Source organism: Mytilus californianus, unplaced genomic scaffold, assembly GCF_021869535.1.
Source record: "Mytilus californianus isolate M0D057914Y unplaced genomic scaffold, xbMytCali1.0.p SCAF_35, whole genome shotgun sequence".
Lineage (NCBI taxonomy): Eukaryota > Metazoa > Mollusca > Bivalvia > Mytilida > Mytilidae > Mytilus > Mytilus californianus.
This window is the reverse complement of record NW_026262685.1, coordinates 1,756,321-1,769,331: the sequence shown is the minus strand read 5'-3', so window position 1 is coordinate 1,769,331 and position 13,011 is coordinate 1,756,321. Positions and strand designations below refer to the sequence as shown.

At 31.6% G+C, this 13,011-nt stretch overlaps 1 protein-coding gene across 2 annotated transcripts in view; it reads right to left on the bottom strand.

Moving 5' to 3' along the window:
- Window positions 1-541: 541 nt before the first annotated feature.
- Window positions 542-13,011, bottom strand: part of LOC127736704 (heavy metal-binding protein HIP-like) — a 53,593-nt gene continuing 41,123 nt past the window's right edge. For both annotated transcript variants that reach the window (XM_052247291.1, XM_052247292.1), the window contains exons 2-3: window positions 2,459-2,635; window positions 542-1,249 (exon numbers count right to left, since the gene is read on the bottom strand). In XM_052247291.1, the coding sequence (XP_052103251.1) occupies window positions 840-1,249; window positions 2,459-2,635 (587 nt within the window). In that variant the 3' untranslated portion in view covers window positions 542-839. The remainder of the gene's footprint in view (window positions 1,250-2,458; window positions 2,636-13,011) is intronic.

Here is a 13,011-nt window from a genome sequence, read left to right as displayed (position 1 = left end):
AATTTACGAAGGGATGATTTCAACTTCACCATTTGGAACTCTTGGTTTAATAGCTTCCTTGTGAGCAGCAACCCTCTATCAAGGAAATCATGATAGGAAATACAAGCCCAGGAATATCGTATCAATTGGGAGATATGTATACTCCGTATGCAGGCGCTGCTGGAATGTTGCTACACAGAAATGGAAAGTTCATAATTGGGAAGCTGAAATCATCTCTTTTGTCGTAAAGTTTTGTTTTCGACCGACCCTCATTGTCAATTTCTAGATGTAAGTCAAGATATGATTGTTATCAAAGGTACCAGGCTTATAATTTGATACGCCAGACGCGCGTTTCGTCTACAAAAGACTCATCAGTGACGTTCAGATCAAAATAGTATGAGGCAAACTTAATATCGAATAACGAATAACGAACCAGCCGCTAACTTCACATACATGCAAAGTAGAAAAAAAGGGAATAAAATAGATTTTCTCTTTTGCAAATAGAAATCGTTTGTTAGATTCGATTCTGATTAAGATAATGCCTGCATGAATTAAGTCTTGAAAAAGGAAGGAAACGCTTATTATTTTCAGATTGTTAGTGAATGGCAATACAGGGTAAACATTTCAATATCGATTGATTACATTTCATGTATAAGCAAAATTGTGACTCAAATATTAAAAATTATATAGTTTTCAGCAATCTTTATGGTTATCTATCAAATTATATTTCCTTCTGATTACATCGAACTGAATAAAAACAAGCAAGATCCACATAAAAGTATAAAACATCCTAGGTAAATGTCATATAATTGTTATCTTTAGTCATATAACATGTATAATTAAGTTCCCGTCTAAACTGATCATAACTTAAATCCGGAAAGCATTGAACATGGTGCGTCATTCCATCTCACGTCCAAATGAGTCCCTTCGCTGGTTTGAACTGCAATCCAAGCCTTCTGTCCTTTGATCATTCGCACAATAACATTACTGGTACCTGTCATGGTATCGCTGACTGAGTCACTATCAACAGCATTTGCTGCAATTTTCTTGTCGTTTGCTACTAATACACTACTGAAATCTCTACCAGCACCGGAAACTGTGGTCCAGGAGAAATGGTATATTCCATCCTCAGGGCAGGTGAATTTACCTGTTCTTCTGTCATAGGCGTGACCTTCATTTAATGAAACCGCATCAAATATTACGACGGCGTTGTTAGGAAGATTATTTTTATCAGATGATAGAGTTGCAAAAAACGCATACTTCGTTGATACTGAAATGAGTATAAAACATGTAAAAAGGTCTTGAAAAGAGATAAGATACATAGCGTACTATTATTGAAGAAAAAGTTTATCTATTAAACACGGCTTTATTGAAACACAACGATTAAAGCACACCATACCGATAAAATTGTTTTCTTTTATTACTGACTTAGAACATGCTGTACGAACTAAAGTAAATATAATATGTTTTAAATCAGATACAGTGTAGGATTCTTTCTACTTTAGTGAAAAGTGAAACCCTACAATAAGATAAAAAAAAAATGATTATTGGTCATCTTAGAATTTGAGAGCTGAAATCAGATACTAGTATCATGTTTTTCTAGATAATTTCATACATTGTCACATCTTTGAATAGTCTCTATCGTAACATACAATGCCTTTATTAGGTCCTGTTTTTATCATTTACAATATTGAAAAAACTTAAAGTACACACATGGAGCTGAAATATAGCGAATTTTTGTAAAAAAAAAAAGGCGTGAAATAAATTGTTAACCATTCCTTGTTGATGTCATAATGATCAATATGTTCACCAGTTTTGTTAATTTATTCATTATTTGGTATCTTAATACTATCTCAAATATGTATATTGGTTACTAGACGTTCAACAACCGATGAATAATCATGTTTCTTACATTCAACCTGAAATTTAAATTTAAGTTTTACTATTTGCAAGTTCTGAAATAAAGATCTTTCATTCATTGGGTACCAAAAATGGTAAAAATGATTGTGCCAAATACATAATTAATGCGTTCGTTCTAAAAATGTGAAGTTTGATCAAAACTGTAAGCAATATTTGAAATATCTGGTAAACATTTGAATTAATATTGGTCAATTTATATGACAGCGTCAATACTTTATACAGTATCTACAACTGTTTTTAATTGTTATGGAAAGATATTTTCGTAAAAAACCAACTGCTTTACAATATCTATCTAAGTTTACTTACAAGTTTTTCACTCAAAAGGCGGTTAGATTACAATAGTTATGATAACTTGATAACATTTAATAACATTCCTGTGGTTCTGTACTTACACAACATCGTTCGATACTATTTTAGTTATTCGCTTGCTCTTTGTTAATTAAGTTAATCTATGCTACTTTGAATTAAAAATATTTAACTGAATTGACAATCCTATATGTTACAATTATTCATGACGGTATTTAGTGACGATATATGATGATCAAACTGTTAAATTTACCTTTAAACAATTCTTTGATTAATATCGCGTATTCCTGTCTTAACGGATCTGTTTTCTTTTTGAAATCACCAACTGTTTCCTTCAGTAAATTGACCATATACGTCTGACCTTTTAGGTATGTGGATTCAAACGTCGAGATATGTCTAGACATATTTTTGTCTATTGCACTTGCTGTTTCTGAAATAAATTATATGTTATCTTGATATAGATATATCTTGACATGTTTTTGTCCATAACATTTGGTGTTTCTAAAACAAATTATACATTATTTTAATATAATATATATATATATATAAACGCCTTAAAAGTGTACAAAACAACACCAATATCTAAAAAAAGGGGAACATTAAATGTAATTATCTATAAATATTTCGGATAACAGATATCCTTCATCAGTATGATTATGATATAAATTTCATATTAATCTATTCTGATTTAACTATAACACTCTTGAAAATTATACAATTTAAACAGGACACAGCAACGTTTGTACAATTTTAAAAATTCAAAAAAGACGTAGGTTCGGTATTTACAACAGAGACTGCATAGATATGCTACTAACGAAAATAGTAATGTGCGGTATGAACAGGTATATTTCTAAAATTTCCGCAGTTTGATAATGATTAAAAAAGAAATTCATTTTGAAACAGGTTAAGTAATTGAAAGTGGCTGCGTACTTAAACATTCCAAATGAATAGCACCCTCCAATTTAAACTGGTATAATTCTAGAATTTTATAATTGAAAAAAGTAAAGAAAAAGCAACAGTGACTGCATAGTAATATGAAATATAACCCAAATGAAAAGTAATGCGCGAATTAGAACTACACATTTTCATTGATCCCATTTAGTGCCAAAGGTTTTAATTTTTATCATCCCAAATCTTTTCTGAACGAGTATATCCTCCCTAGACAAAGCAGTGTTGTGGTCTATGGTTGTGATGTACAGTCGATTGAGATATGTCTTCTTGTGGCATGGGGATCTCAAATGTCGACATTTGTACGTTCATGAATGATACATGAAAGCGTCTAATTTCTAAAGGTAAATCAGGTATAAATTTAATTCAAGACAGATTAGCATTAAAGTCAATTGGAGATTTTTTACTGAAATTACCCCTATAGGAAAATATGCACTCTGTCACTGTACTTATTCAAGGCCACACAATAATCACAAAACTCATTTCCTGTAAAAATTAATGCAATGGAAGCTTTTTAGAACCAGTTAAAGTTGTTTTTTTATTCAAATTTCTATGTTTAACTGCGGCTATCCAGGATGCACTGTGTGTACTATGGGAGGAAGCATTGTGTATATGGTAAAAAATCAGTTTTGTGTCCAGATTGAAAGAAACAATAGAAATTACACTTGAGAGTTATGATATTAATGAAAGGCATAAATATTCTCCCCATTTTACATCACATTTTGCACATATTTCTCCTAATAATGTGTAAAGTCATATGGAAAATCAGAATTACCTCCCTTTGACATACTGTATTTTTTGTTAGCTGTGTTCCCCATGTTAAGTTGTAGATCAAGTTGTAAATAAGCACTTTTCAAGTATTTTAACACTCGAATAATCAGACTGTATGTAGATATTCATTTATTTTTACATAATTCATTGCGTTTCTTTAATTGAAAAAATACTAGACGACTTTTCATGATTACATACCCTCCATCTATGAAACTAGTGTTGAAATGTTTGTAATTGGATTGCTATGTTAAATAATTGCTTTTAAATATTCTAAATTGTTACCCTAATCTTCCAATGCAAAGTTTGGTCATACCCAGTCTTAATTTTTCATATTTGGCACTTTTTTCTACTTCAGTTTTGGCTGTCTAGTTTTGGCGAAGAAACCATCCTGATGTTGGGGTAACAAGAACTTCAGCAGAGTGATTGTCAATGACATTTTGTGAACTTTACAAGTAATTAAAACACAGATTTAGTAAAATGAAACATAATTGTTGTTTTTTTTTTTGGTATGAAACTGCTTTACAAGCCTTTGAAAAGTCTTTTTGTGGTCTTTTCAGGGTATTTAATCAAAAACTTCCATATAAGGCAAAATTTAACTAAGAGTACATCAAGACTTTAGTTCCTAGATGTACTTGCAATACTGGTCAAAGCAAACACAGAAAACAATTCATATTTATTAAGCATAGTATTTTACACCATTAACTTAAAAACAGTCAATGTGCAACTTTATATACAAAATACACATTGGCCGCAGTATGGGCTGTAGTATAAATTTTCCTCTATTTTTACAAATTAAGCATTTATGAATGTTGTATTGAAACTGGAACTTGAAAATTGGATACATTACATGATTATTACAAAAAAAGTAGGAAAAGAAGTTAAAAAGTCCCTTATAGGGGTAAATTCAGTTAATAAATATACGTCATCAGGGACCGCCCATTTGGGGGAGAGCTTTCTGTATAAAACTGAAGTCCTGTGCTCTTCTGGTTGGTAGATAATGTTTGTGACAAATATTTTTTGATAGATGGATCAAAACTAGAGTTAAAAAAAATTAAAAAATGAATGCTGAATGTACTAAATTTTTACAGGGTTGAAAAGTAATGGGGGTCAGTAAAGGATTTAAGTGCTAATCTACAGTGTTTGTAAACAAGGCCATGTGAATACCCAAAAATGCCGCATAACCCTATGTTTTTATTGTTGCAAAAGATAGTGCAACATTTGTACTTTCATGAATGATATATGAAAGCTTCTAATTTCCAAAGGTAAATCAGGTATAAATTTAACTCAAGACATAGATTAGCATTAAAGTAAATGGGAGTTTTTGTACTGAATTTACCCCTGTAATACCACCCAATCATAGTACGTCACATCCGGTTGCAAAAAAAAAATATATTCCCTTGAATTTGACAGTTGTAAGAAATTAATCCTACATTTCATTGCAGTAAAACATTTCTGGGTCATAAACATATATCTTGGGTGTTTCAAAGCACCATTATTTTTTCATTTATTGTTTCTATAGAATATTTTGGAAACTTGAGGTTACATGGTTACTAAAGCTTGTACACAGATAAAAAAAGAGGTGAAAATTTGATTGGTTACCTTCCAGTGATGGTTATTTTCTTATATGCAATGAAATGTTATGTGAAATTTTGTCTATAGTACTGGACAGGATAAAACTTTACTCATGCCAAGTATTTCTTTATTTGAAACAAAGATAAATGCTGCACAATTTTTTGAAAAGTGCAAATTCAACAAAGACTAATACGGGAAAATCAATAGTGGTATTACACCTTTTGGTACAGAGACTAAAAAAAGGATTGATATATCAGAAAAAAAAATTTATATTTTATTATATTCTGAGTATTCTGAGTATTCTTCTGGATATTCAAAATTTAAAAACATTTATGAGTGCAATAGCAAGTTTGTTGTCTCTTTGATACTAACTATTGCCCTCGGTTTCGCATCGAGCAATAGTTTGTATCTCGGGGACAACACACTTGCGTTTACCCTAATAACCAGTCAATAGGTGTAATATATTTATATACCTCATATATAGATATAGGAAGATGTGGTATGAGTGCCAATGAGACAACTTTCCATCCAAGTTACAATTTATAAAAGTAAACCATTATAGGTCAAGGTACGGCCTTCAACACGGAGCATTGGCTCACACCGAACAGCAAGCTATAAAGGGCCCCAAAAAATTACTAGTGTAAAACCATTCAAACGGAAAAACCAACGGTCTAATCTATATAAAAACGAGAAACGAGAAACACGTATGAACTACATAAACAGACGACAACTACTGTAATCAGATTTCTGACTTAGGACAGGTGCAAACATTTGCAGAGGGATTAAACGTTTTAATGGTACCAAACCTTCTCCCTTTTCTGAAACAATAGTATAACATCACAACATAGAAAAACACACTATAAAATATCAATTGGAAGGCTTAACTCAATCAAAAAACGTAAATTAACACACAATGAACGAATAAATTTGACCTGTGACACCTGAATGCAAATACACAGTTAATAAAAAATTACAAGGGATAAATAATTAAAGTCAAAAGTAAATAAACAGGTTTAAACAAAGTTAGAGTATGTTATTACTGTGAAACTCAGTATGTTTTTATCTTTAATATAAAAAAAGAATGAAATATTTTACTTTTCCATTCCACAGACTATTTGCCAGTCAATAATTTCAAAGACTATTATCATGGTCAATAGTTTAATTGATAATAAACTTATTTCCAGTACTTTTTCATACTATGTTTTCATTGGTCGACAATGACGTCATTGCCTATTCTGCTTGGATTTACAAGTGCACTTGGCAAAGTTAAACTCTACAATATCGTAAACGGTATAATCTGTATTTGTCTGTAGTCGCAATTTCAAATTGATATATTACTTACAAGAAGCAATTTAAAAAAAACAAAAAGAAAATCTTGGTGACATATTTTAAGAAAACTACAACATAACAAATATATGGTATTGGTCTGTCGTCGTCTTCATAATCTGGGATTACTTTGGTGTCTGGTATTATATTTTAGCAAGCGTTTATTAATGCACGAGAATTTTTACACAAGGATTCCTGGTCTTGATATGTGAATAAAATATTGACAAATACCACACGGGTAAACAAAAACGGATAGTTTATCTTGTACATGTTTGTGTGACTATTTGTTTGTTTTTCCAAAAAGAAAATTATTATGTTATTGGTATAATTAAACACTTTATGACTGGTTATGAGTGCAAAAGCAAGTTTGTTGTCCCTTTGATACTAACTATTGAGGGTTGTCCCTTGGATAGTAACCATTGCCCTCGGTTTCGCCTCGAGAAATAGTTGGTATGTCAGGGACAAAAAACTTGCTATATAGCCCTAATAACCAGTCAATAGATGTACTATTCAATGAGGTACGAAATGGCAACATATAGCTATTCCACGAGGTAGGAAATGGCTAACAAATAAATAATCCATGAGGTACAAAATGGTCAAGATTCGAAATTGTCAGGATACGAAATTGTATTTTTAAGGGTACGAAATTACTATAAATCATTATTATGCCTCAATATGTTTTTTTCTATATAAAAAAATAATGAAATAGTTGTGCTATTTCATTCCGCAGACTATTGGCCATGTTTGTTCGGTATAATAAAACACTTAATGACTGGTTATGACGGTAATAACAACTTACCTTCGCCTCGAGCAATAGTTAGTATCAAACTTGTTATTACCCTCATAACCAGTCAATAGATGTATACTACTAATTGACACTAACAGAGAAATATTGATTGAGTACTACTGACGTGACTAGAATTTCTCCAACATCGGAGATAAATAACATTGTTTTACAATCCAAATGATTTAGGCCCGTTTCAGATGGCAGAGGGTCCATACTGGAAAGTTGTTGTTAATCAATACACGAGACTGGATACATGAACGTTCACATACTTTATTTTCCATCCAACATATATACAATCACAGTTCATAAAGCATATTTACAAAACAGTAATCATGGCATCATTGCATTAACCCGCCGTTGCTCGTAGATCGAGAGCAGGGCGGACCGGTGTGTCACATAGTTCTCTCTTTTTCTCTCCTCCGTTTTGTTTCAAAATTAACCTTTATAAAACATGATTATAGAAACGTTTAGACCAATGAAAATAGAAAAAGGTACTTCTAAACAAATAGTTTCCAAACAATGAAATATATCAAAAGCAGATTAAATTAAGACTTAGTGTTAATTGACATTATTCACTCTATATACAGTTTAATTTACAGTCAATTAGCACATACTTACAACTTCTCGTCCAATCAAATTGCTTATATTTGCCTTCTAATTTTCATAGTACATACTTTTCCTGTGTACTAAGTAACTACGCATGAATGACCACAAGGGTAAGATTTCATTGTATCGTAATGAAGATATTTAAAACAAAAATTGCCACTGGCTATTTTGAAATAAAATGCTGTGTTCCAAATTAAATTAAATAGTTTGTAATTAGTTTTCACGTTGATTTTTAAATATCCTGCTATTAAAATCTTTGGATCTAAAAATTGTTTTTGACAATTGCAAATTTTATCATTTAAATAAAGGGTAATACATATGGTTCTTTATACCTTGATTAGAGTACAACAATATCTTAAAATTATGATAATGTATCATCCATGCAATAACTTTGTACACAGAAAAGGAAAATTAAAGCAACTTGGTGATAAACTTTCTTAAAGAAGGTGATCTATTTCGTCATGAATTGATTGATTTATTGATTATTGGTTGCTTAATGTCCAGTGGCAAATATTTCATGCATGTTCAGGACGATGTCATGAATTGAAAAACTGTGATTATGTCTGAAGATAATGTGCCACCTATATATATATATATATAAACATATTCTGATAAATCTTTTAGTTTTTACTTTGAAATAATAAAAAAAAAAAACACACAAAACACAAAACCTATGATCTCTGATCTATTGGTAGTTGCTTTTTAATGCCTATCTGCTAGACTATATCTATGGGGACAAACTATCTCTATGTTTCAAATTTATTATAGCTTTAGTTTTACTGTGAAATTAAAAAATGTTTTCAAAACATGTAAAGCTTCCACTGCAATTTAATTATTGCCTGCTTTTGGTCAATTTATTTTGTCATCTTACCATGTAAGAAGAACTCTATAGTAAAACACCGCTTTATATCAGTATACATACTTACACCAGCAGCTACCATCTTTTCATTCTGGAGTGAAGGGCCTTTTGAAATCACATATTTTACAATAATACTAGTGAGTAGATTTACAAAACTTCGTTAATGAGCTCCTTTTTACAAACACCTGTGATACAAGTAGTCAGCCAAAATAAACTATCAATAGACCAATTAAAAGATTACTCGAGTTGTAAATATGGGCTAAATTGGATAGTCTATGAAAAAGTATATACTATGAAATTAAGAGCTCGGGGCAAGCCCCTCGCTCTAAATTTCATAGTATATACCTTTCCATAGACTAACCTAGACTTGGGTGTTGACAAATAAATGACATTGATGACCATTGTTGTCAAAAAGTATTCTCACGACATAATCTTAATCTTAATCCATAAATATTTCCATGTAACGCTAAAACGGCTTATAAATGTCTTTTATGAAATTATTTGAAAAATAGTTTAAAATCTTGTTTCCCGAACAAAATGCACTTCTTCCGTAATACAAATATTGAAACTTAATTACTCATAAGAAATAATAACTTTTGATACCAAACACGACATAAAAAGATGAAAATGCTAAAATTCACAATTTCACGCATTTTTACAACATGACACTACTACATGAAATCAAACAAATGGAATTCTTCTAGCATTTCCGCCTCTATGAAATGCCTAAATGATTTTTAACGCTCACTTTCACAGAAAAGGATCCATTCAAGCTATGTTAGGAGAAGTGTGTATGTAACGGAGTATTAAGAAGTCAGGGGCGGATCTAGGATGTGCAACATAATGAAAGTCACTGAGCAGAGTGGAACGAAAATGAATTTGAATATTTGTATACCAAAACAAGGACGTAATTTTTGTATTTCTATTTTTATTCCTGCACTTCTTGAAAGAGATAGTCTGTTTATTGGTACAGTTTAATACATTTTTCGCTTAACTCAACATAGTTAATGATGAAATATATTATATTTTTATACTGTTATTACCGTTTTTTGGACTTAATGTCTTATTTTGTAATCCTCAATGAGGTTTTGATATGACAATTGAATTGATGATACAAAGAAAAAATATCGATAGATAATATGTGTTATTTTCGGGACTAAAATTGAAGCAGTTATGATTGGGGAATATTTTACGATTGTATAATATCCTAGATAACAATGATACAATATTAAAAACCGTCTGTCTATAGGATGGTGCGAGATGTATCTGAGATATTCCTATGCGTTTTGAATAAAACGAAAACAGTAATTGGAATTACAATAATGTTGGTCCGATAAAAATCATGTATCGAATACTTGTTGGCTTATCTCTTAACTAGTTCAGCAACGTAGGATACCTAGTTACAGAAGACCATATCATTTGTTCGATTAAACACAAGAAAAATATTCCATTGAATCACTTATCCTACCTAATTAAACTGAATATGTAAAATAGAACTTTGGTTAGTTCATAAAATGTAGATCAAAAGAAAATGAAATAAATACTCACTGACTTCATTTCACGTTCTCCAGGTTTTATGTACAGCGGTGTATGATCGTATTCGTTGGGTTAAAAAAAAACACACACATTTTCGGGTGTACGGTGTGATTCAGGACGAGAACACATTACGATAAGTTATGCAAGGTAGACGGACCTGGATAAATGGCGGGAAATTTAGACCGCGACAGGAAAATAAGGGTACTTAGTATATTTAATCTAGGAATTGGTTCTGTCTTCAACATGCCACCTATGGACTCTTTACAGGGTTAGTGCAAAGAATCGTTAACGTACATATATCTTGGCACTATACCTATACCAGTGTATCCCAAACTCTGTCTGACCGACAAAATGTCAGACAAAAATCATTCGGTCAGCTAGAAATTTAAAAAAAATTTTGGTTGAAAATATAGAAGAAAAGATCAAATTTCTTTTTCAGTCAGACAAACTCTAAAACAGTTTGATACAGACTGCCTATACGAGGATTATGCGTCCCCATTCCGACCATATTTCTATAGCCCAAATTAAGCCTCGGGGTGGAAAACCTACGTGAAGAAAAGACAGGGGCAGATCCCATAGGTACTTGGGGACAGGACAACTTTTTTTAGCCCTCTCCCTTTTTTTCCAAAATCCGTTATTTTTTTTTTGTACCTATGGCAGATCCAGCATTTGAGGTTAGATTATGCAATCCTAAGAATGTCGCCGAACAAGACGTGACAAAATATTAAAGGAGCGCAGCCCCAAAAATCGGGAAAACACTTTTTTGACATAAACAACTTCGATATAGTTTTCGGTTTTCTTCCCATCATGAACCTCAAATCCGGTATCCGTCTCCTGTTTATGGAGGCGCACGCTGTTTTACTGTTATAATTATAATGTCCAGCGCTACTAAGGTTTCATTTAAAAGATTGGACCTGATATTTTTGTAGTTTTTTCAGCTTAACACAAATTATATTTATATCTTTTCACAAAAAATACAAGCAATCTTTTGCACAGAATATGATAAAGAAGGGTCAGTCCTAGTTCAGTACAATATATTATGTGTGTACACAATATCATAATAATTTCATTAATCAGCTGGTGTTAAGAGAGCTTCAAGCAATGGGGTTATATAACACATGCAATGTTCATAGTACTAGGAATATACACGTTTAAAAATAAAGGAAATTGTATGTTGATCTAGTATTTATACAACTGGGACTTCATAAGTGTACACATGTAACATGTATAAGAATTCAACAACCTTCAATGTAAAGGAACAAACAGGAGTTTCAAAGTAAAAAAAAACAAAAACGAATGACATATCTGCCTTTCACAATTTTAATTTTTTGTTAGCATCACCAGGACGGTTAATTCGGAGACAATGTTGTGCTAAATAGAAAAATATTGTCAACATGCATGGAACAATCTAATTTCGAGAAGACTTAAATCATAAAATTATTTTATAAGGAGTTGACTTAGTGAAAGGCAAATAGTCTCATTTGACTTCTCCCGTCCTACAGGAAAACCGTTGTTGAGTTAATTTATATCAAATTTAGTTATGTCCAAGTGTGTGACTTATGTTTGTGTAATTCATTTATATTTCTTGATCTTATGCAGTTCTAAACATTATATGCATATTTTAAATAGTTCTCAAAATCGTTATTTTAATTTGGTGAAAATAGGCAATAATGCCTCTACATTTTTGTTCACAGACTATCTACACTCGGGGTCTTTTATTGAATATCACAATTCAGTTGACTATATATGTTTGTTTTTTATTTTCCTTTTAAGATCTTCATACCTTTCCATGGAAAGACCTTTTGATAGTGTAATGAAAATATTGTCTTTTGATTTTGTTCTGACTATTATTTTTAGATCTAAGACTTCTTACCTTTTCGTGGAAAGATCTTTTGGTTTTGTTCTGATAATTATTATTATTATTATTATAAGGTCTTATCATTTTTGCACGGAAAGATCTATTGATTTTGTTCCGATTGTACTGTGTATCATCTCCACCGAAAATTGGGTACCAGGGAAGCGGAGAGAGAGGACCAAAAAAAAAACAATTAAACCACTTTTATCGATTTGATCAGGTGCTTATGCGTGGATTTTCTTATCTATGCTGCTTTAATTTTATGCCAACAAGTATCAAACAAAGACAAGATTTTGTGAATAAACAATTGTGCACCTAGTACTTGAAATTTCGAGGTCGATCGTCTTCTATCTCCCCGCAGGCCAGATATTTCACTGCTTTTAACTGTTTTCCAGATAATTTTTAAGAATATGATACAAAAAAGTGCTTTCGAAAGAATATCGGTGACTAGGTCTCAGACTAAGAGTACGGCAACTAGCTCGACTTGACAGAGTACGGCAACTTGCGTTCTAAATTTACGACGTATTGCATATTTTCCCAGATGTT